This window comes from Patiria miniata, unplaced genomic scaffold (genome assembly GCF_015706575.1).
Source record: "Patiria miniata isolate m_02_andy unplaced genomic scaffold, ASM1570657v1 HiC_scaffold_2, whole genome shotgun sequence".
In the NCBI taxonomy this organism is placed as follows: Eukaryota; Metazoa; Echinodermata; class Asteroidea; order Valvatida; family Asterinidae; genus Patiria; species Patiria miniata.
This window is the reverse complement of record NW_024037058.1, coordinates 19,402,166-19,427,758: the sequence shown is the minus strand read 5'-3', so window position 1 is coordinate 19,427,758 and position 25,593 is coordinate 19,402,166. Positions and strand designations below refer to the sequence as shown.

At 41.3% G+C, this 25,593-nt stretch overlaps 1 protein-coding gene across 2 annotated transcripts in view; it reads right to left on the bottom strand.

Annotated features, from left to right (window-relative positions):
- Positions 1–25,593, bottom strand: part of LOC119726797 (Fanconi anemia group D2 protein-like) — a 55,328-nt gene that overhangs the window by 24,638 nt on the left and 5,097 nt on the right. Inside the window, exons 3-21 of one of the 2 annotated variants that reach the window (XM_038198655.1) lie at positions 24,417–24,563; positions 23,211–23,278; positions 22,023–22,075; positions 20,395–20,442; positions 20,104–20,164; positions 18,387–18,442; positions 16,758–16,842; positions 14,546–14,670; positions 14,170–14,257; positions 12,863–12,967; positions 12,163–12,245; positions 11,441–11,537; positions 10,397–10,432; positions 8,687–8,830; positions 7,826–7,963; positions 5,870–6,001; positions 4,131–4,238; positions 3,226–3,381; positions 1,166–1,285 (exon numbers count right to left, since the gene is read on the bottom strand). In XM_038198655.1, the coding sequence (XP_038054583.1) occupies positions 1,166–1,285; positions 3,226–3,381; positions 4,131–4,238; positions 5,870–6,001; positions 7,826–7,963; positions 8,687–8,830; positions 10,397–10,432; positions 11,441–11,537; positions 12,163–12,245; positions 12,863–12,967; positions 14,170–14,257; positions 14,546–14,670; positions 16,758–16,842; positions 18,387–18,442; positions 20,104–20,164; positions 20,395–20,442; positions 22,023–22,075; positions 23,211–23,278; positions 24,417–24,563 (1,850 nt within the window). Of the gene's footprint in view, positions 1–1,165; positions 1,286–3,225; positions 3,382–4,130; positions 4,239–5,869; positions 6,002–7,825; positions 7,964–8,686; positions 8,831–10,396; positions 10,433–11,440; positions 11,538–12,162; positions 12,246–12,862; positions 12,968–14,169; positions 14,258–14,545; positions 14,671–16,757; positions 16,846–18,386; positions 18,443–20,103; positions 20,165–20,394; positions 20,443–22,022; positions 22,076–23,210; positions 23,279–24,416; positions 24,564–25,593 lie in introns of both variants that reach the window. The other variant, XM_038198654.1, reaches the window with a different exon arrangement.

Below are 25,593 nucleotides of genomic sequence, written 5' to 3'. Positions count from 1 at the left end.
TACCCGGACGCCTGGCGCCCCAGATTCTGGCACGAAAAAAAGACCAGTCGAGTGGCGAATCCACGAGCGCCTTTACCATCTCGTGGAGCTAATCATTATTCATTTTTTTTCAAGTAATATGAATCACGCATGATTGTATGCGTATGAACCAATCACCACGAACAAGCCATTTTTGAGGTGATGACACGTGTGCACGCCCTTGAGCGTGCGCGCCACACGCGTTCTAAAAAAATACAAGACGCGCACGCATTCACAACATGTCATGCATCATGCATGAAAATTTGTCTACCGAATTGGTAAACAAATTTCATGGACAAAAAACATAGGCGCTCTCCATGAAATGGTAAAGGCCCTCGCGGCTTCGCCGCTCGTGCTAGCCTTTTTACGTGTCGGCATCCGGGGTGCATCACGTGTCTGGGGTAAGCGCGTGGGACTTGGCTAAAGGCTAGTGTGATAGGCACAAAGAGGACATAGGCGCTCTCCATGAGATGGTAAAGGCCCTCGCGGCTTTGCCGCTCGTGCTAGCCTTTTTACGTGTCGGCATCCGGGGTGCGTCACGTGTCTGGGGTAAGCGCGGTGGACTTGGCTAAAGGCTCGTGCGATAGGCACAATGAGGACACTAGGCTGGCAGTCTGGGACCAGCACAAACTGGCGTCCTACAATGCAGTCATGCATGCAATGTACAACTGTAAAATATGTGCCAAAATCAAAACTATTTCGTACTCTGATAGAGTTAACTTGTTTCAAATGACAGAGTCACACAGTATGTCCCCCCCAAAAAGTGTCTGTCTAAATATTTTTGAAATAACAACAAAACCACAAAGAAAATAATATTGTGCAGATACTCCTAATCCTTGGCCTCAACCCCTATAAGTTTTATTTAATTTTCCACACGCCTCACTGCACTATGGACAATTGATCACAACCAAATTTTTGGACACCGTGACCAAGTTCCTTGCCTTAATCAATTTCAGTGCTGTGTTAAGTGAGCTGTGTAAAATTCTTCATGTTGTGACAAAGGGCTGCGGTTGGGATTGGAATCATTTGCCTGGCTATCAGTCATCATTTGCCCTTGAGCATTAAACTGAGGTCTAGCTATGATGACCGATAGCCAGGCAAATGATTCCAGTCCCCAATACAAGCAAATACAAAAAAGTGAGCATACTTCTACTTTCTGGTCCAGCTGTCGCTGTTCCACAATGTTGGCCAATTCATCAAAGAACAGTGCTGACGCCTCAGGCATTTTACTGCTACTGCTCCTGACTTGCCCCAGCAACGACACAATCTGGGGTTAAAAACAAAAACCATCCTGAAGTTTAATTTTCAGATCAGATCCAACGGTTCATCGAAACTTGACAAATGTTTTAACTGGACCCAATACAGGGCGAGTCAAAAAGGAAGTGACCTGAATTAATTAATTTTTTTTTATTAAAAAGCAATCAAATCTGATACACCAAATGAAGTATGTATTACAAGACCATGATCTTCCCATCATCTGAAGAAAAAAAAAAGTTATCTGAAGTTCTGCATGTTTTACTAAAAGAGTTGAAAAAAACGGAAACCCACAATATGTATTTCATATTTAAACAAATATTTAGCACCAAACATAATAATGCAGGGGCAGATCCAGGAATTTTCGCAGGGGGGTGTTTTCATCAGCAAACAAATCTGAAAATGTACACGGGTTTTTTTCTCCGGACACTTTGCCTCCGTAAAATCAAAGACTGGGGGGGAGGGGGGGGGGGAAGGGGGGCTGTTACCATATTTCAATAGGGGGCGCTGTTCAAATCCGACGATTATTAACACTAGATTACAAAATGGTGTACCGTATTTTGAAAAGGCGGACATTACACCAGTGTAAATTTTGGGCGGGTGTCACGGCGGGTGTCACAGGGGGGGTTTCGACTTATTTTTTAGGATTTGTATGATAATTTTTTTTTTTGGACAGAGCTGGGGGGGGGGGGGGGGGGGAGGTTTGACCCCCAAAACCCCCCCTCTGGATCTGCGCCTGTAATGACTTGAATGACGACAAGCGCTCAGACAGCTTGATTTGTGAGGACCAAAAGTTGGTTCCCCCATAATCTCTTCCCGCAGTTGTTATACCAAAACAGCAAAATTCCCATGGTAAAGTCTCAGTGAACGTTCGTACAGGGTGACCCCCCAAAAAGTTGTGCAAGCAAATTATTGTTAAAATTCTCAAAAAGTACCTTACATGAGTGTTTCATTTTGATGGAGCATATTAATTATACTCTTTGTGTATTATCAGTGAAAATGCCATGGAAACCCATTCATGAAAACCAAAGCTGTATTAATATTCCAATGGGAATCGCTCGACCAGCACTCTGCAATGGGTCTTGTCATTATTGTAAATCACATTGGAACAGGGGAAAAAACACATTGCCATTTATAACCTGTTGTATCTCTGGTTTGCATGAATGGATTTTCATCAAAGTTTTTGCTGTGATTATACACAAGAGTACAAACAATATACTCCATCAACATGAAATGCTTTTTGAGAAATTTAGAGATGTCTGCTTGCACAACTTTTTTTTGGCTCACCCTGTATTCTAGTTTTTAACAATCTTTTCAAATACTACCATTTCGTGGTAAATGCGTTTTTCGGGCATGCAACTGGGAATTTAGAAAAAAGGAGGAAATCCCAAACCACACAAGACTTTGTACAGTGTTTTTCAATTTTTAACCCTCCTACTTTTTAAGAGGTCACCATGGTCAAAATGTTTGTATCTCACCTCCTGGCATACTGTGTACAAACCAATAGGGGTCTTGACCAATATTGACCCAAGTAATAACCAGGCTGACAATGCATGTTTCCATAGGAGGGTAATGGCATTCATGAGAAGTAAAAAACAAGGAAATCAGCGGATCCGAGGAAACGTTGCATGCCTGGTTTTTGAACCCGAATGGATGGATTCTTTCTAGGCGCTCCTTAAATGTCCAGTTGACTTCTTTGAAATTTTATTGAAGAGGAAGAATTCTTACGGTGTTGTACATTGTTTGCTCCTTTAATGTCCAGTTGAGTTCTTTGAAATTTTATTGAAGTGGAAGAATTCTTACAGTGTTGTACACTGTTTGCTCCTTTAATGTCCAGTTGAGTTCTTTAAAAGTATATTGAAGTGGAAGAATTCTTACAGTGTTGTACATTGTTTGCTCCTTTAATGTCCAGTTGAGTTCTTTGTAATTGTATTGAATTGGAAGAATTCTTACAGTGTTGTACATTTCTGTAGAGAGCTCCCTCCCTTGACCGGGCTCCTGACGGAACGCCATGTTGCGTACGATCATGAGGGAGCCGATCACGCCAATCCGCTTATACTTGGGACTGTTACTGGACAGCTGTTTCCTGATGACAATGTGCAACTCATCCTGTAGTTGAGAGAGAAAAGAAGCACACAGAAAAACTCATTTAACCCCCTATAACTTCCTCAGGACTACCCTGCTAAATCCAACAGAGTCCAACCGGACTTTCCTGCTCAATCCACTGTGCCTCATTTTCAGTTGTCTGCTGAATCCAACGGAGTCCAACATGGCGTTATAATGGGGTTCAGTTTCCTGCTGAATCCAACATTTTGCATGAGGAATGTACACCAGGGGTTAACTGCTCAATCCAACAGGCTCCATCGGGTATGTGACACAGTTGAATCCTGTTCGATTCAGCAGGGTTAGGGTTAAAGCAACACTATAAGTGATTATCATATAAAACAATGACGAGCAATAATGAGGAAAAATACATGATTATCAATATACAGCCAAAGTCATTGGCTGCATGTTTCGCAAGCACATGAACTCTTGAACTTTTTGGAATACTCAATGAAATGAAATTGATTGACCGTCAATGAAAATGAACTTCATGAATACCTAAGCCAGTTTACCCATGCCTATGTTGGTCGAGAGCTTGTCACTGGGAGTGGTTTTAAACCGCTGATGAAACACTGGCTGGTTTTAAACACATATTCCTGCACCGCTGCATTCTGCGCCACACTGTGCAGTACGTGCGTACCCCAATCTCCATGAAAGTAGATTTTCAGCACTACGAGCGCAATGCACACATCATAGACACAGCCAAGGGGGTGTTTATTCATGAACATTTGCCTGAGTCAATAAAATCAACTGACCTGTATGTTGGCACATTCCTGGGTGTTTCTGAACGCGAGGACGCTGAGGATGGAGAACAGTTTGCGGATCTGCGGCAGAGACAGGTTGCCTAAGTAGTCCAGCACGCCCTGGGAAAAATCAATCACAAAATGAGTCTCAAATTAGCAAATGAATAAATGAAGGTCTCTGAAGCCCGGTTCATACTTCACGCGAATGCGAAGCGAATTTGACGTCATGGCACGTTCGCTGTGAAATTCGCCCGAGTTGAAATATGTTAAACTTTTACGAATTCGCAGCGCGAATACTTGACATGACGTCACAAATTCGCCTTCGAGCCGACTATGAACCGGGATTTAGAATTCATTATTCAGGAATGTAAGTGGAAAGTAACCCAAAAAACAAAGAGGGAATTCCAAGCTTTAATAATAATCATTATTATGCTTTAATAATAATAATTATTATTATTACCCTGGATTGGACATTTGGGAGACATCCCCATAGACTTGTGCACACAATTTTTCAAACTTAAATGTGCCCTAACCCAATATTCCCTTGTCCTTTTCCCACGAATTTCGGTATGTTTACTAATTAGACCACGAGCAACAAATATAAACTAATTTTGACAGAAAAATTGTGCCTCTAAAGGGGGGGGCTGTGAATGACCAATGTCTCCTATCATGTGAAGAAATTACGATAACGTGTCTCCTTAGTGGTACCTTTACATGTATAATAATATTGGCTTCTTGTATAGCGCTCATGTCCGTCACGAAGTGATGCTCCTGGCGCTCTATTATTCCCCTGGCTTTAGCACGGCTGCCATTACGGCGCTCAAGCATTGAAGGAATTTCTTCCTACCAGGCACCCATTTACTACACCTGGGTGGAGAGAGGCAATCGTAGTAAAGTGCCTTGCCCAAGCGCACAAGCACCATGTTCCCTGTCAGGATTCGAACCCATATACCATGGCTCACGAGTCGAACACCGTAACCACTGGACCACAGCACCCCACACCCTTTACAAGAGTTTATACAGTGTTTTTCAATTTGTAACTGCATAAGTGTGAAGTGAAAAACGAGGACAACTGCTGGTCCGAGGACAAGTTGCATGTTTGATTATAACTAGTACCAGTTTTGAGGATTTGGTGTTATCATTTCTTAAAACAAAAGTGGAGTGTCATGGCCTAGCGGTTAAGAACACCGGACTCATGCTCCGGTGTTTCAGAGGCAACAGTGGCGTGGGTTCGAGCCCGCCGGGTGGACACTTGTGCCCTTGAGCAAGGCACTTAACCATTATTGCTTCGTCCTTCGGATGGGACGTAAAGCCGTAGGTCCTGTGTGTTGTGTAATCCAATGCACGTAAAAGAACCCAGTGACACTTATAGCCAAGAGAAGGGGTTTGCCCCAGTGTTTCTGGTCTCCTGTATAAACTCCCACGCGGAGTATTAAGGAGATGAACCAACCAAGAACCAAGAAAACAAATTGACCAAAAATCACCAGAAGCAGTAAGTGCACCCCAAGGATCCCTCAGTTTGACCTTGTGAGGACACAGAACAGCCGGTGACTGACTTTTCAGGATCGAGCTGCATCTGAACTAAGACCGTCGGGAAAATATTAGTCGCTAATTTTTTTACGACCTGAGTGTAACTGCGATGATATTGAGACAATTGGCATCGGTTGTTGCTAAAAACAAATCAACAGTCGCAAGTGTAAACAAATTCAGGGATCAACCTCAAAACAGCACTTGCTTAATTGTGTAGGTACCTTTATGAAAATGGCAAAGGGTGCCACGTCACTGGCATGGTGCTCCACTAGGCTGAGTAGGACATCAAGTCCAGCCTCTATCTCACCCTGAAAACCGCTGCCGATGTGCGCTACCAAGGAACCTATCACCTCCTGAGTAGAAAGACCAAGAAGTTGGTGAGCCATCTGAACTAGAAAGTTGGGGTCATTGGCTCGACAACCACCAAAGTATAATTTGTGAAGTCTGTCTCAGAACCTCTAATAGTACAGAGTGCTTATTACAGGTACATTAAATCAGTGAAAAACAAAAGCAAGTATTTTTGAATTTAATAATTGCAAAATTGAACTAAGAAATTGACTGGAGCAAGGTTTGAACCTGTGACCTCTGGGTTACCGTTGCAGCGCTCTACCAACTGAGCTATCCAGCCCTATGGGCCTTATTCACGAATCGGCCATATTGGATTGAGAGTGAGGTAAAATCTTCATTTTTGGAACTTGTGTCGAGAAATGAAACCAAGTTGATTACTAATTAATTCCAGTCTGCTTCAATGAATAATTTAAAATGTGTAATTAAATATTCCCTAATGTTTAAAGCCAGATTAAAAAAAAAACACAGTAAAAAAAAGCTGCATTATGCCTGCAAAAATAGTCTGGCGCCATCCCATTCAACAGATAAGAATTAATGATATGATGTTCAGGGAACTCAACAAAAATGGCCAACTCGTGAATAAGGCCCATGTTGGTGGTTGCCCATTTTGTCAATGTCGTTGTTCAAGGGGTCCTAGTCAGAAGCTGTAACCCATATAAGCAATGCAGTCAGGGATCACGCCCAAAGTTACGATGCTAGCAACATTAGCAATGCTGCAAACCTGGAAAATAGCAAACAGGGATCACACTGAGAGGATATGGCTTCTGTTACAAATTGACAAATATACCACATTATTGCGGTCCTACTAAAATGCGTCAACAAGAGTCAACAAGGGTCAACTGGCGTCAACAAACTTTAACCCTAACCCACCTCATTCCTCCAAAATCCTCCTGGCGCTTTTGGAGGATTCTAGAGGATTGAGGATGAATGGTGATTGAATCAATGAGGATTCTGGAGGATTGAGGATGAATGGTGATTGAAACACACGAGGATTTTGGAGGATTGAGGATGAATGGTGATTGAAGCACAAGAGGATTTTGGAGGATTGAGGATGAATGCATTTTGAGGCAGGACTGTCTGATGATTTTGAAGGATTTGGCGTTGGTTATCCTTCATTTAAACACGAGTGCAAAGTTTTGGGATGAGGAGGATTTTGGAGGATTGAGGATGAATGCCGAATTTGAGGCAGGACTGTCTGACAATTTTGAAAAATTTAGGCGGAGTTGCAAAATTTTGGAGGATTTTGGAGGATTGAGGATGGTTGTAAGCAACAAGGGCCTAGGGGGTTAGGGTTAATGGTCGTCAACCGAGCGTCAACAAATTTTGTAGAAGTTTTAGAAAATCAAAAACAGCTTTATATGGTAGAAATGGCAACAAAGAACACCTTCAGCATATAAATTAAAGTAAAAACTATTTCAAAAGTTTTTTTTTTTCAACGCAAAACGTACGTTGACTCTGTTGAGTTTGAGTTGGCCGCCATTTTGTTTACGTGAAGCTAGCCGTACTACGCATGCGTGAAGTGTGCAGAGCCATACTACGCATGCGCAAAGTGTACAGCGCCATCCAAACAAAATGGCGGCCATCACTAATTGGCAAACTCGTTGTACATAACGTGTTCAAAAAACAAGTTTTTAAATAATTTTAACTTTTAATTGATATGCTGCAGATGTTCTTTATTGCTTTTTCTACCATATAAAGCTACTTTTAATGTTCAAAAGCATAAACAAAATGTGTTGATGCTTGTTGACCACCGTTGACGTTTGTTGACGCATTTTAGAAGGACCCCATTATTGTGCAGGATTGCAGAGTGTGTAAGATGGCAAACTGACCTGTTTATAGTACATGACATCAAACGCCAGGAAAGCCTGCCTATAGATACAGCAGGCAAACAGGCTGACGGCCGGCTCCGGGGATCTCAACAGGACCTCAGCGAGAGAGAGAATGGATGGGAAATATTCCCTTATGACCTGTGGTACCAGACCAGAACATGAAAAAAAAGCAAGACTCAACACCAAAGATAGAATTCTGGAGTTAACTATTTAAAATGCAGGATTCATTTCCAAGTTGCAAATTAACATTGTAAAAAACTCCAATAGGACGCTGTGATCCAGTGGTTAGTTTCTAGTGTGTGGGTTCGAACCCCGATGGGTATCGACATGCTTGTGTCCTTGTGCAGGACACTTTACTGAAATTACCCTTTTAAAGGGACAGCCTCAGGTTTTAAAGACAAATTACTTCTTTTTTCTGACTTAATAAATATAGGCATTCAGTTGTAAAAAACTCCAATAGGACGCTGTGATCCAGTGGTTAGTTTCTAGTGTGTGGGTTCGAACCCCGATGGGTATCGACATGCTTGTGTCCTTGTGCAGGACACTTTACTGAAATTACCCTTTTAAAGGGACAGCCTCAGGTTTTAAAGACAAATTACTTCTTTTTTCTGACTTAATAAATATAGGCATTCAGTTGGGAAAAAAAGTTCACAAATATCTCATACTGTATCGGGCATGTTTGTTGCAAAAAAGAGAAAATAAATCAACAGTACAAAAGTATGAAAATGAGGTGACACTTTTTTATTTCATTTTTTTTATTTTGTTTGAGGAATCTAGTTTTTCTGTATCTTCTGAGATTGAGAGGATTTTGGCATTTTCTGGGAAAATATATTTTGCGAAGGGAAAAAAATGGCAATTGACCTTTGCATGGGAGCTGAATGCCGCTTTAAGAAGTTCCTCCCGGAAGTGACCGGAGCGAACTTTGCTGCGGAACAAACTCTCTAGAGCTTTCTTACGATTCGATGCAACGGTGTGAGCAATCAGAAGGATGAAAATGTCTATGACCTGCAGGGAAGCGGGAAAGAATTGAAGACGGACACAAATGACGATGGGACAGTCTTATCATGATAAATTCATTCTTTCAGTACACCATTTAACTCTTTCAGTGCCCGCCAAATTTGAAAAGTTTAACCCTAAAGTGCCCAACTTCTAGCGTTTTTGTTAATTGTTCAAAATTCTGTAAAAAAAAAAGTAAATAAGTTTTACGCACTAAATTTGTTGTTGTTGCTCTCTGGTATATCCTTGGTATATTGGAAAGTCAATAGTAGTCATGTACATAGTGATACACCCTGAAACACTGGCCTGAACACAGGGGAATTCCGCACTTTTTTGCAAAAAATACAAGGTTTAGTGCTGCGCTCTCTCGCAAGAACTCGAATAAAAAAATTAATACAGGTCGTACATGCATGAAAATGGTACCATTGCGAGAGCACCCCCTTTTAATAACATGTTTACTCTACCTCGTACATGTACGAGGTTTGGCGATTTTAATCACAAACCTACCTCGTACATGTACGAGGTTGGCGCTTTCTCACTAACAAATATACCTCGTACATGTACGAGTTTGGCACTGAAAGAGTTAAGTAGTGCTTAGTAAAACTCAGACAATTATATAAACAGGGGAGCTTCTCAGGTCCATTTTTTTGGCCAAAATCCTTCATTTTATGGTCAAAACATGAAATCGGGCATGCAGGGCTGAAATGGGGTAAAAATGGTTTTAAGAGGTGGACCCATCTTGAATCTTACCCATTTTGGGGCGGAGCTTGATTTAAAAAAAAAAAGGGGTGCGAAAAATAAATATCCTTAAAAACTGTTAACATCCATTTTCCTTGTCTTTTTCATTCTTGAACATGTTGAAATAAACTTAGACGCAAAATAAAACATTCTAGCATTTTAACACGTTATTTTCCACCCAATGTGTAAAAAGGCAGTGTATTTGTAAACTGGCTTATAAAATTTTGGTCAAAAAGCTTATCCGATTCTCGTCACAATTTTACCAACAAGTTAATAGGTAAACTGTCTCAGCTACAGGGGCGGCGGAACCGGGGGGGCTGGGGGGGCATTTGCCCCCCCCCCCCAGATTTTCCCAAGTGCCCCTTTTGCGGCCATAAATGTGCCCCCTCGAACAGTAAAGTGCCCCCTCAAGATACAACAAAAATGCCCTTAAAGTATCTTACTATTTCTTAGAAGTAACCATATCCCAATAATGGTATAGATATTTTTTATATAAACGAGGAATATGAAACCAAGTCCCAAAACCCATACAATACGGCCTGAAAATGGGCACATAATGCATATTTAGCATATAATCATTGGTTTTGAAGAGCGGCCCCTATGTTGGAAGATGGTACCAGCCCAGCCCCCCCCCCCCCCCCTTATTTGATTTTACGGAGGCCAAGTGTCCGGTGAAAAAAACGTGTCGACATTTCAGCACGGATGTGCAAGTGCCCCTTTTTGGTGATGCCCCCCCAGTTTCAAACCCGTTCCGCCGCCGCTGCTCAGCTAAACCAAAGTCAAATTGTTTTTTTTTTTCAATTCTAGTGTGATTACAAACTCCTGGAATTACATTACCTTGTGTTCACTAGCTGTATGCACATTCTCTACTGCCTGAAATGAAGACAAAAATAGTACCACTAATAATACTGATAGTCATGAAGTAATGATATTCACAAAAACAATATTTTGTTTCACAAAATTATCAAAATAGGCGTTTGGATATAACTACACTGTCAATAATAAAAACAATCATTTTGATACATTTCACAGAGTATTTTAACCCTAAAGGGGCCGGGGCGGACCTTAACTTGTTCCGTGACAGCTTTGAAAAAAAAATGTATTTGCGACCCGAGCTGTTCTGACTTTTTAGCCTTGAGCCTTGTGCATCTTTTGATACCAAAAACATAAAATTGGGACCATGGGTTGTCACGCAGTGAAACTGAATTTACATAAATAGTGACATAATAAACAGGACTCCCGATGCAGCGTAGTATAAACGAGTCCTGTTTATTACGTCACGATTTACTATGTTTTGTTTGCTGCCCCCAACGACAACTTTTACACAAATTGCACGTTCGGGACGAAACAGGACCTGAAAAACAGCTCTCAAAAGTACCTTTTGTACTCATTTCATGACAGACACAATAGTCGTTTTTATTTCATCACACCTTAGGCTACATATACCTGAAAAATGACGGAAATGTCTTCGAGCTTTCCACAACCTCTTTAAAACAAAGATACTGCCAGTCAAACTTGTGGGATCCCCCTGGCATGCTGGCAATATTTATACAGTCAGTTGGTAAGCACACTGTTCAGTGTACCTAACCAACTTTAACAATGACCGCATTTGACCCCTAGATGACCTTTGACCTCCAAAGTCTCAAGTCATCTGAAGTCCCCTTACCCAAAGATTATTGTCACCAAGTTTGGTTGAGATTGAAGTCTGAGTTGTCATATGACAGCACCAAACAGTTAACCTAACCAAAATGGAACACACAGACACACACAGAAGGAATACACTATCGCAAGATCCCCCTTTCTGGCTTAAAAGCCAGGAGGATTACGGAGGACAAGTTCAAGCTCCTTGGACATGTTTTTCTTAAACAGAGACACACTTACTTTAATCCAACCTTCAGTCACCACTTTCTGGAAGCGCATGTTGGTCTTGATGGCATCGAGAATCAGTAGTGTGTTGTCATGGTTTTTATTGCCTGATCTACACATAAAATATTATTCAAAGCAGCTCGTTACTATAAAAATTGTCAAAATCGTTTCAAAACAGACTTAAATGTGGACTAGATTCAAGGAAGGAGTGGTCAATTTTGCTGGTCCAAGAGGGCAAGTCTAGAGGCTTGTTTGCCCCTATCTTACAGACTGACTGACTTGATTGACCAACCGACCGACCGACTGACTGACCTGACCGACCAACTGACTGACCTGACCAAGTGACCGACCGACCGACCGACCGACCAACTGACTGACCTGACGGACTGACTGACCGACTGACTCCCCGACCAACCAGTGCATGAATGTAAAACACCGGGCAGTACGAGCATAGCATGGATCAAGGCACGTGGAAATGTAAGGAGATTCCTTTCTCTAGTTTTGGGCTAAATACCGGGATTCCAGTTTAAAAGTGAATCAAAAGCTTGTGATTACAACTGGAAGGGAATTTACATTTATTGATTTTTTTCCCCCGTTTTTGACATCAAAAGTAGATTTTTTTTGGCAGCGATTTTAATTTTGTTTTTTATTTCCGATTTTTTAGTAATAAAAATTAAATGGCCTAACAGCCACAGCAATTCACACAGAAAAACAAAAACACCAACCAACCAACCTACCCTCTCTTGCGATGCGGTGTGAAAGGCGAGGCAGAGGGAAGATTTGTTGGGAATTCCAAATTTGTCCTCACTTGGCTGATGACCTGAAATAAATCCACAACGGTTGAATTAAATAACCGGTAAAATAATAAGTAATAAACTCCATAAACTTGACAGACATGTGTCTAGGTCTTTGAGCTATTGTCTAGGTCTTTGCCAAATACAACTACATGGGAACAAGCTGACGATAGATCCAGCTGTAGCCCTGGAAGCCAGTTTCGAAATTGGACTAAGCACCAGTCAAAAGCACTGTACATCACATATTTTTTTGTTAACTGTTAACCTGCAGAGCAATACAGGGGTTCCCCAAAAAAGGTAATCCACAAACACTTTTCTGCAGCAGCTTCTGATCTGGTCTCTACCCTCACATACCGTACTCCAGGGTAGGCAGAGACAATCATAATAAAGTGTCTTGCCCAAGAACACAAGTTCCATGCTCCCTGGAAGGGTTTAATCCCATGAACCATCGCTGGGGTGTGCATCGGAACCAGATAGTCGACCAATTATGTCATGAACTGTTTTTGGAATATGGCATCGGGTACCAGTAGCCACTTTTATACAAAGTGTACTTCGCAGACAATGAAACAGAAAGGTTTTGAATGCCATTTGTGGAGAATTTTCAAAATGTTATGTTTATGTTGCACCACAAAAAAACGCGTACCTCAACAGCATCAGCACTGCTGACTGACTGCAGAATGAATTTGATGATGACTGGCAGGTCCTCCAGATCAGCTGAGATTAAGGTCTGCAGAGCTGCGTTACGTACCTGCAAAGTTCAACATACGGCGTGACACAATGGATATATTAAAGGGCCCATGAAATGGGCTCTGTGCGCCGACAGAGAGGGCGCCCTTTTACCCATGGGCGGGACATTTCGCTGGTTGACGCGCACTGTTCCTTGTGTGTGACACACGTACACCAGGGGATTTCTACTATGTACACGTGTACGCAGTGGCCACACTTCGCAGCATGCATAATGAATTGCAGTCAGGCAAGATGGCGTCGGTCGGTCACCCCCAACTGTACTCTCTTTGCCGGTGAGGGGGTACTTGTGAACGGAGCAAATAGAAGACAAATATTGAGTGGCTCAGAGTGGAATGGGAGGAATATTACCGAAAGGTAAAATCTGGACTTTTCTATTTCATGAGGCGAAGCCGAGTGAACTGGAAAAGTCCAGATTTTACCGAGCGATAATATTCCTCCCATTTCACAATTTAAAGCCACTCAACATTTGTTTTATATAACTGACATATAGATCCTTGTCATTTGATTAACAGTTAAAATGAACTTTTATTTCAATACAAAATTGGTGGGAAATGTATTTCTCTCTTTCAAACCACCCCTTCACGAAATGTTTGAACCCAATTCTGTTATGTAGCTAATGGCTCATGGGAACAATACGCGCTACGCACAACGCACATGGAACAATGACGATCCTTACTGTTGAATAGTAAATCTCATCATGGGTGAATGGGACTTTTTTAGCCCCGGTGTGAATGGGAGCAATAGTGAATGTCACATGATGTGAGTTCCACCAATCAAATTACAAGGGTCTGCATGTCAGTTGTACAAAACGGTTTAAATGCAATCCTTGCACAGCCAATTTCATGGGTGCCTTTTTGGTACCTTTTTATTGTTTTTTTTTGTACAAATACGAAACTTCCATATTCATGAGCATTTGTGAGTCTTCCGTGTAACAGTTGTACTTCAACATCAAACGCAGCCAGACTTTTGTATGTTTTTGCTGTGGTAAATATGTTGTTTTGGGTGCTTTATTGTTGTTTCAGAACTTGACAATAAGCAGGGTAAGTCACTGAACCAATTTTTATGCACAAATGTTTTGGATGAGCAAGATGTGGGGTTCACATATTGATCAGAAAACCTCTTAAGCTGAAGAGCGAGTGCCTTCAATTTCGGGAAAAGCACACTGACGTAAGGGTGAGTAAAGATAACTTTTTAGGTCTTTACCTCCGTCATGAGGTCAGGGGTCAAATTCAGGTTGCTAAGCGCATCCAGGACAGGGACGGTCAGCTCGCTACTGTTGAATAACAGCTCCCTGAAGTACAAGAACATTTTGAATGATATCAATTTAAATAATACTGCAACTAAAACTTGCGCAATCCCCCTGGCATGGGAATAGTTCAAACACATCCGATCAATAACCCACCAATTAGGTGACAGAGATTTATGCGGCGTTGTGTAAAGGAAAATATTTCTTTGTGAAAAGTGTCTTTAACCAATGACGAGAAATGAAATGAAAACTTGAACAAGTGTCTGTCAGTAACTGTCAGGAATCAAGAAAAGGTCTTGAGGCTATGAATTACGGTCTATTCTAAGGACTCACTTGAGCTGTGTAGCAACAGTATTATGTTCGCTGTCGCTGACAACCTCAGGAATACAGGCGATGATTTCTTGCTGCACAGCGAGGGAGGACACGCTGACCATCTCTAGCATCTTATTGGTCATTTCCTGGGGACAAAGTGGCCAATCACAAGTCATATTCCAGTCCAGACTGGGAACCGATAGCAGAAAGAAATGCAAGATATCATCAGGCCAGCTTTACTTTACCGTTAGCAAACAAAATTCTCCAATTTTTTTGCGAGGGAAGGTTAAAGTCTTCAGTATGCAAACAGCCAAGTTACACATTTTTATTAAAAAGGAAGTTTTTTTTTCTCAGTCTTTTGCAGCAGAGAGTGATTTTGATTTGAAGCCTAACACCAGACTAGCACCTGTCTAACTTTTCAAATTTTTTGAAAATTCAGCAGTCTGGTCACACGAATGTTGATGAAACGTGTAGAAAGAGAGACTGGGTACCAAATAAATCTTTAACCATACTTTAATATATTAACAGACAAAGTTGGCCTGTCTTAAAGGGAAAATACAACATTTGCAAACATCGAAAAATAAAACGACCAAGTTCTTACGAAAGACCTTACAGGATGTTGGTAAATGACAGTCTAAAGTATACTGTAAAATTATAGCACCTGGTGTGAAGTCATTTTGAAGAAAATTTTTTTTTTGTATACATTTCCAACGGTGGTCGGCCGACCACCGTACGAAAAACCTAACTATTTTTCAACTACTGCTCCAAATTTACCATTTTCTTCAGTCCAAATGTTGTTTGCTATTGGTTTCATGTTCATGAATGGGTGCAGGCCAGCTAGACTGGTTCCCTTACCGTACAATTTTCCGGCATCTGTAAACTGATCCATTTCATCTTCAGTGGAGTCAGGGAACCAGACTACATGAACATTTTTTTTGTTTTTCTTGGTTTTTCCAGCATTTTCGAAAACAAAACTTCAAACATGTCAGTGTAACAATAATTTGATCTATTATACTAACCCCTCAAATAGTTCATTTCTGAAAATTAAAGCAAAAGCCAATGATGTACATTCCCTTTAAACCAAACTCTACTTGGGTCGATTTGAGTCGCTCCTCATACTACATCTTGTTTGGCACGTCTCTGGAATGCCATCCTTATATTGGTGTGAGCAAAGGTGTCATCAATATATATATATTTTTTTACAACATACAAGTATTAATGCTGGGAGGTAGCCAGTGATGTTTTGGAGTCATCTGGCCACTGCAAATTAAAGCAGGGTGGGAGGGAGGGGGGAGGGGTTGAGGGGGGAGGGGTTGAGGGGGGAGGGGTGGAGGGGGTCGACAACAAATTCGTGCTGGAAGGTAGCAAGGTATGTTTTTGAGTTATCTGGCCACTGCAAAAAAAGTGGGAGTGGGGTTGAGGGGGAGGATTGAGGGATGTGGGGGTGGGGTTGAGGGGTGGTGGAGGGGGTCGACAACAAATTCGTGGTGGAAGGTAGCAAGGAATGTTTGCGAGTCATCTGGCCACTGCAAAAAGTGGGAGGGGGGTTGAGGGGCGGGGGGTTGAGGGGGGGGGGAGGTCGACAACAAATTCGTGCTGGACGGTAGCAAGGAATGTTTTTGAGTTAACTGGCCACTGGAAAAAGTGGGGGGGGGGGGGGGTTTGAGGGGGTTGAGGGGTGGGGGTCGACAACAAATTCGTGCTGGACGGTAGCAAGGAATGTTTTTGAGTCATCCGGCCACTGCCAAACGTGGGAGGGGGGTTGAGGGGGAGGATTGAGGGATGTGGGGGTGGGGTTGAGGGGTGGTGGAGGGGGTCGACAACAAATTCGTGCTGGAAGGTAGCAAGGAATAATTGCGAGTCATCTGGCCACTGCAAAAAGTGGGAGGGGGGTCGAGGGATGGGAGGGGGGTCGAGGGATGGGGGGGTTGAGGGGGGGTTAAGGGGTGGGGGGTCAACAACAAATTCGTGCTGGAAGGTAGCAAGTAATGTTTTCGAGTCATCTGGCCACTGGAAAAGTGGGGGGGGGGGAGGGGTTTGGGGGGGGGTTAAGGGGTGGGGGATGGACACTATCTGACTAATGGGGGCGCTGTTCAAAGCTGACAATATTTTGACACCATCTAACAATCGGTGGTGTTTACTTGATGTGGCACATTTGCCGATTGGCAAACGATTTTGCCAAAAAACAAATAATGGGGGGGGGGGGATGTCACACACCATCAAGCCCATTCACCTCACTGTTCAGCACTCTGTCAAGCCACTGGAACTGATTCAGAATGAGTCTGGGTAGATTGGCCGCATCGCTGTGGTCAAACATGCTACTACAGAAGGAGGAAACAGTTCATTGAAAATGTTACTGTTTAATATTTGGTTACTGTAATGACGCAAAAAATAATGCTCACTTTGCCAATTATTTCTCAATTAGTCTTACCGAAAAAAAATAAAAATAAATGCAGACCATTTTCACAAATACCTGAGACAATACCGCAGACAAAACCTATTCCTATTGGTCGAGAACCACTCACATTTAAAACCACCAGTTAATTACCGGCACAGAACGTGCCAGGTTGCGCAGTATGTGCCGCGCACGAGGTACATACCATAGACACTGCCAAATTTGTGTGTCACAAAACATGAAGTGGAATTCGGGCATTTCACAATACAGTGAGCCACCAAGAGTTTGCCATGGAGAGTTCATTTTTCCAGTGCATTGTAGGAGATGGTCGATAAATTCGCAGCGTGGGCTATTTGAAATTGTTAGTTTGTCTGTTCAGTGCTTTCGTAAGCATATGATTCCACTATCTGTTTGCCCTTTTCTTTTCTTTTATGGTGTGTTTTTGTAAGGCGGCAGAATGCTACGCCTAATCCTTAACAAATTAGGTCAAGTTGTCTACTGACACTCGTTCCAATGGGCTTTGTTTTGTCGACTGTAAACTTGAAAATTGACTCTCCATGGCAACGTGGCAAACTCTTGGTGGCGCACTGCATTGTGAAAAGCCAGAATTGTTGAATACAATCATTGGAAGTTTGTCAATGTTTGACTTACTTTGACTTTTTTTACCCAAAATGGTATTTATGAGTGGGAATCGAATGCTCGGGACATTATCCACGACCAGGCCCCTAGCCGGCTTTAAAGGGAAGATACAACATTTGCAAACATCAAAAAACGAAAGGATCAAATTATCACGAAATACCTTACTGGATTGTTAGGGAATGACAGTCTAAAGCATCCTGTAAAATCGTGGCTCCTGGTGTGCTGACATTTTCAAGAAAAGTTGTATTTTTCCAACGCTGGTCGGCCGACCAGCGTTGGAGAAAACTGGCTTTTTTCCAAATACTGCTCCTAATTGTTCATATTTAGTTACTCCGCATTTTCATTGCAATGGACTACACACTTGTGAAGGGGTACAAGCCTGTTAGACTGATTCTCTGAACGTACATTTCCCCAAGTCTATAAATTGTTCTGTTTCACCTTAAGTGGGGTTAGGGAACCAGACTACAAGAATATGATTGGTTTTCTTGGTTTTTCCAGCGTCTACAAACCCAAAACGTGAAACAAGTCAGTTTAACAATATTTGCTTTAACATACTAATCCTCCAAATCCATTTATTTCTGAAAACTGCAGCAAAGCAAATGTTGTACATTCCCTTTAAACATACTCGTTTGAAACTGGTCAAGCACATATTCATTCCACTATCATATCGCCTACTCTATTTGGCATATGACATATGCATGTTCTGAATTTGTCAAGTCTAAGTGCTGAGATTCCGTAGATTGGTTGATTCATCTTGTTGGTCAAGTCTTTGTTGGGTCCAGGCTTTGTTTGCAGAAATAACCAACAATGAAATCTATCGGGACTCACTCTTGGTCTTCCATAAACTCTGGCAGCTTCTCCAAGAGAACGTTGATTATGGGCGACTGAAAAAAACGGAAAACAAATTGTACAAGAAAATGGTGAGTTTGTAGGTACACCATGGAATGAATCTCTTCTGTGAAAAAAATCTGGTTCTGAAAAGAACCGGTGGGGAGAATGGTTCTGCAAGTTTCAGAGAGTGTCTTTTGTCCATCCTCCGGAGAATCCGGTTTGTAAGTGACTGCGTCACACACGCGGACGCAACCATGATTACTAGCGCCCACTGGCTAGACACGCCACTTTGCACTTCCGGTTCCAGTGGTTCCAATGATTTTCAATGCTACTCCATGTAGTGGGCATGGTTTAAAGTTGAAATGAAGTCGCACTTATGAACCGCATACTGTGTGAAACAGTGAGAACATTTGTTATTTTTAGAAACATACTTTTTCAGAGAAAAAAAAAATCAAGTGTTGGGACTTAACAATGGGCCGTGAGATCAACTAACTTTTTGTTCACGTTTGCTAAGGGAAAAAAGGTCAAAATATCGTCCAAAATGCTTCTATACTGTAAATTGCTTGTATAAGTTTATTATACAAATATTGAGTGGCTCACAGTGAAATGGGGGGAATATTATCGCAAGGTAAAATCTGGACTTTTCCATTTCACAAGGCAAAGCTGAGTGAACTGGAGAAGTCCAGATTTAATATTCCCCCCATTTAACAATTTATAGCTTCTCAATATTTGTTTTATATAACTGACAAAAAGATTCTTGTCATTTGATGTATTTGAACTTTTATTTCAACACAAAATTGGCGGAAAATGTATTTCTCTTTTCCAAACTACCACTTCACGAAAATGTTTGAACCCAACTCTGTAGCGCTGGCTCTTTGGAACAATACGCACTACGCGCAATGCTGAACGCGCACACCAGCATGGATTTCCACACAATACCGCGTCATGGAACAAGAATGATCCTAACAGTTGAATAGTATTTCCCATTCCCCATGGGCGAATGGAACGTTTTGAGCTGCGGTGTGAATGGGAGCAATAATGAATGTCACGTGATATGAGTTCCACCAATCAAATGACAAGGATCTGTATGTCAGTTATATAAACATATTTTCTACACAAGTACATTTGGCTTAAAAGCTCCATGAGATTGAGCCCAGCGTTTGTACATACTCAGAAATGTAGTAGTGAGCCCAGGTTGTGGTTTGTTACACACCTGTTTAAGGTCTGAGTGGTCTTAAGACTCCCATCTAGAATCTGGAAGTCCAGGCAAGCCCAAGACCAGTGTTGAAATGCAATGCTGGAGCAGGGCTCAAGACAAGGCCTGACTAAGCCATTTTTCTCCCAAAGTTGGGACTGAAGCGAATTTGAAATCTACTTTTTGCTGATACTGCCTGAAACTCATAAAAGGACTCAACTATGACACAGTTAGAGCCCTTCTCAATTCATATTTAGCACGAACTCCCGACAAGTTGCGGACCTTGAATCGGGTAGAAGTTGAAGGATTCTGAACATTTTCCCCTGCAATCTTCCCACGTTAAAGTTATCGGTATTGGCGAGTCAAGCATTTGCTAGTGAAAATTTCTCCCGGTGCAAATGCGGGACAAATGCAGATCTTCTTCGAGACAAAGTGAATGGCTTGATCAGTAACCTGTCTGGAACGTGTCCCGGAGATGAATTGAAACGGGCCCTAAGATCTCCTTTGCTTCTTCCATACCTGAAGTTCATCTATTCCCAGAAGAAGTCGCATCAGACTGTCCTGGTTTCCGCCCCTGGCGCTGCGTACAAATCACACAAGAAGGCATTAACTAGCAGTTTGAATAGGCCAACTCAGCATATATCAAGATATGTCAATGACTACAGATTCAGCATATATCAAGATATGCCAACTATGACTTCAGGTTAAAGGCAGGAGGTCAATGTACACAAGTCGGGGGGGGGGGGGCAGTGGTAACCAATTTTACAATCTAGTTTCTAATTTTGGTCATCTGATAAGCCCATACTGTACCTCTCGCATTCAGCGGATGTTAATGTGGGTAACAAGCTGTACTTGAAGCTGTGAAGAAAGGAGAGAAAAAAGACTTGAGTTTTTTTTTACTTTTTTAGTAACGAAAGAGATCTCGGATTGCCATTTTCCAGCTTTGCAGTAACTCTAGTACTACTACTATTCAGAGTTGTAATGACTCGAGTCAATGACTCGACTCGAGTCCGACTCGAGTCACAATTTTTGGTGACTCGACTCGACTCGAGTCCCTAAGGGCAAATGACTCGACTCGACTCGAGTCACTGCGAGCAAATGACTCGACTCGAGTCCCTCATCAGAATGACTCGACTTGACTCGAGGAAGGCTAATGAGACTCGAGTCCCAAAAATAAAAGCAAAACTTTGCGAAAAATATTTGCAATGACTTACGCCGGTGCCGGTTTTTGTTTACGTCACGTTAGAATTTTCGCGAATATTGTATACATATACATACGTGGTTTGATCAGTGTCCCCATTAGTTGAATGACGATCAGCTGGCACCCCCTTTTTATTTTCATTAAAAGTCAAATTTGGTGTAGCCACTTGTAATAGCCCGAATGTAATATTTAAAAAGCCAAAAATGACTTCGCTTTTGTGTTTTTTTATTGTATAGTGCTCAAATACTCGTTACAACTCTGCTACTATTGTAAAGAGGGTAATGTACATGTACGGTACATGCCAAGTGTACATAGCATGTGTTGAAATAATGAATGTTTGTGAGTGCAATGGTACATACATGTAAGAGTAATTTCATGAGATGACAAATGGAATGTTCCATTCCACGAGGCGATGCCTAGTGGAATGGAGCATTCCACTTGTCAATGAATGAAATTATTCTTACCATTGCGCTCACAAACATTCATTATTTGTGTAATATTCAATCCGAGTGGAATAATATACATACTTTCCGAGTGGAATGGAGCATTTTATACAACACCTGAATAAATCCCCGTCATCTGATTGGTGGATCATTGATCACATGTTCTTGAATTATTCGTCCCAACGCACAGCGCGTGCAGTGCACAGCGCAATGGAAGTTCCATTGCACGGTGAATAGAACTTCCATTGCACGGTGAATAGAACTTCCATTGCACGGTGAATAGAACTTCCATTGCACGGTGTCATAGCTGTTGGCGGTGGCGCTGCCCCAATCTCCATAAAAGGAGTTGTTTACATCTTACTCGCTAGCTGGACACTCCACAATATAGTTAGAGAGGTGTTTTGAAATACAGAAATTAAAATTGTTGAACAAAATCATTGCAGTTTTTTAATTTTTTGACTTTTTTGACTTTTGGACAGAACAGTTTTGATTTGATGACCGACAAGGTATTTATTATCTTCGGGTAATTATCAGCATTCCCGACTCCAACCAGTCTTAAACATAGTGTTTAACACTTCCCAAGCACACGTTTATTCCCATAATATTGAAAACTATTCTGTATGGATTTCTAAGCATTGTGTTTGCCCTTCACGGACGTAATTTCAACCCAACTTTACACTTGGCGCTGTCAAGAGCTTGAAAAAAAAAAAAAATCTCGAGCTGGCTTGGGTGGGACTCGAACCCATGACCTCTGGCTTACAAGTGAAGCAACTTTGTTGGACTAATTTACTTACCGAACAGGATCCTCAATGTGATTTTGAATTCCACTTGTGAATTCTTCAACAATCTAAAAAAAAAAAAAGCAAGAAAGAGGTGGATATTTTTTACGCATAATCTTCAAGATAAGCATGGTATTGCAGATGTTTCGAATAATGTTTAAAACCAAAAAGAGAGATTCTGTAGTGAAAGGTGCAGCAAATAACGTTCAAACTTTGAGCTACATGCACTTTTATCTAAACTACTTTATGGTATATTCACATATGCTAACCCAACCTTAACACTGGACCAATTCTAACATTAATACTATTCTCTTTGTGGTATGTACATTAAATGTAATGAACACCAGATGTGATGCGATCAAGCTACATATAAACGAGTCGTTTGTCGACCCTGGTCAATTTATTTTTTACAGATTTTAAAAGAGCACAATCTCAGCATTACTGCTGTGAAAACCGCATGCTGATACCACCTTTAGCTAAAAAATGAGGGAAGTCGGAACTCCAAGAAATATGATGAAGTGATGTGATGAAGTGGTCCTATTTTGGCCTGAATCTCCAAATGAAAATTCCTGACAAACGACTCATTTAGCCTGATCGCATCACATTTGTGCTGATTCAGGAGACAACAATACAATAAATTTGAAGCAGATTATTACATCTGCCGCTATTTCAGTTCGTAAATATCCAAGTTTTTGAGAAAACGGTGTAAATACACCTCCGTTTTTCTCGAAGCAAAGCATAAGTTTCTGCAGAAGGCACGATGGTTTGGTCCTTACCGTCACAAGGAACTGAAGGTGGATGCCTCTTAAAATTTTTTCAAAAATGACAGCATACTAGGCGCAACAATGTCACACGATCCTATTATCTACTTTGTCAAGTAGGATATTTCATATTGGGACAGTTTCCTTTTGAAATGTTGGCAAATGGTGTCTATTTACCTTTAATTGGGAGAAAACAGTTATTAAGTACGTTTACATGTACATGTAGCTTCAAATTTTGCCAACCCTTAAAAATCGAAAACTGAAAATCAGACATTGGGTATTAAAGCGTATTTCCTGAAATGCGCTTTTAGAATTTGAGCGTGTGAACAAAAGTGGACAATAAGACACGTGGAATGTGAACTGTAAAATTAAAGGAAATTCTACAAGTTGAAAGAGGTTTAAATGGAACAAAAAGAAAAGAAAAAGAAATGATTATCAAGACCTGTTCCAGATCGCTGGACCGCTTCAAAGCCTTGGACAGCCTCTGCTGAAACATGGCCTGGTCAACACCTGTAAGAATTGAAAAGCATGAAATGTTGTCTGCACATTTAACAAGACTCAAAACACAGTGTAAATGCTGATGCAACGTATACAATTTATACAAACAATCCACCCATGTACAGGAATGCAATGCAATTTGATAAAAAAAACTTCAATTTAATGGAGAATCTGCAAGAGTTTCGGGTTAATACATTAAAAGGGATGGTCGTCATCATTCACATTCCACTTGATGACAAAAGTGTACCCCCTCCCCCCCCCCCCCCACCCTCCTCTGAGGGGAGTCAGGTTGGTGCAGTGGCTACTATCCCCGCCTGCCACCACTTCGGTCCGGGTTCGATTCCTGCACTGGTCCACATGTGGATTGGGTTTTCAGTCCCTACCTAATTCCTTGGGTTTCCCCCAGAATATTCTTCTGGGGTTTTCCTCCCACCTCTTAAACTGTCATTTCTTCTCATTGTCTTCTCTCTTCAGGTTTCTTCAGGCTTGCGAGCTACAGTGCCCAGGGGGCTTTTGAGGAATCCTTGGTGTCATTACCAGAAAGAAAGAAAAAAAAAAAAAAAAAACAATCAAATATCACGGATAAATTACATTTGTACGGTGAAGTTTATCTGCAGTAGCCCCATTGCATTGGGTAGTAGTTGCAGAACTCTGAATGTCTTCCCCAGAATCCTCCTGTAATGACGTTTTAAGTCCCATTCACAACCTTTCAAACTTCATTTTGGGGAGACTCCAGGAAAATTGCTTGGAATCTGGCAATTAAATCCTGAAAAACAATAGGGCCTACTAATAATAATATGGTGCTTATATTGCCCTTTATACCAAAGGTCTCAAAACGCTTCACAATTATTACCCCTGTTCATCAGGTGGTGAAACCATTTTTTTGCAGCAGCAGCAGCTTGAGATCAGCGCATTCTGGTCTCTATCTTCACCAGTACCCATTTATACACACGGGAGGAGAGAGGTAATTGTAGTAAAGTGTCTTGCCCAAAGACACAAGCAGCATGTTCTTCATCAGGGTCCGAACCTACGTACCACAAGGTACAAGAGTAAAACACCGTTGGACTATGGCGCTCTACAATGGGACTACAGCAGATACACTTGTCCGCAACATATCCAGGATATGTAATGAGACAGTAGGCCTACATACTTAGCTGATTTGGGGAGTTGTCAGCCATCAATACGAAGCCAGCGTCCTTCACTAACTGACCGAAAGTCGAGTCATCGTTTAACACCGTGGGTTGAGAAGGGCCTTGGTTTGCGCTCCCACGAGCCAACTTTTTGCTCCTTTTGCTTCCTAAATTCCAAACGAAACACCGAAAATTACATTAATGAAAAGGGGGGGGGGGGGGAATGGTTTCATGCAATTTCTGCCGATTTGTCGTTGATTTTTAGAAATTTCAATCTTTATATGTTTCATACATATATGTACTTTTTTACAAAATTAAAACAATTTCGGATGCGGTGAATTGTGAATTTTTCCAATTATGAAAATTGTGCCAAATTGAACCATTTCTCATAATTGACCACTTTTTGTTACATGATGTTCAGGATTTATCAGCCCGTGTGTTAAACCACACAAACAGCAACAAATATTTCAACTGAAAAGCAACATTGAAATAAAAATGAAAATAAATACGTGCTATTGATACATGTTTTGCACCACACATTTGCTTATGTTTTGTTTTTCCGCAAAGTTGCAGGAAGGCCTTTGTTTTTGTTCTGATTTTTTTTTCTTCCCTCTTCTTTTTGTTCAGATCCTAAATCCCACATGTACCTGTAGGGCGAGTAAAAAAAAACCAGAACCCAAACCCCCCAAAAATATATTTCATATTTGAAAAAAATTTGTAGCACCAAAACATAATAATGACTGGAAAGCCACTTTCATAAACCACTTTTTAATGAAAAAATTACTGAAATTGCTCAATCCGTTCGAAGAATATCACCACTTAAAGGCAATGACCCTAAAACCTCTTTCGTCTAAAAAAAAAAAAGCATTTTATTGTGTGCTCTGACTGCTTGAACCAAAAACGAAAATGCCTCAGAACACTTGTTTCAACAACTGTTAACAACTGCAGTGTACAATATCTTCAATAATCATGCTTTAGGCAAACAATATGATTTATAAAATCCACTTTTTTAAGACAGGCCTTCAAAAGGACTTTGTTGAATGTTTTTTACTTTTAAACTGAGGTTTTATCGCTGGGTGATGTTTGAAGACACTTGTGACGACGATTCTTGTAACCGCATTTTTGGACAAAAGAGGATTAGGGTCATTGCGTTGAAATGTTGATATACTTGGGACAAATTTGGATTCTAGACTCTCT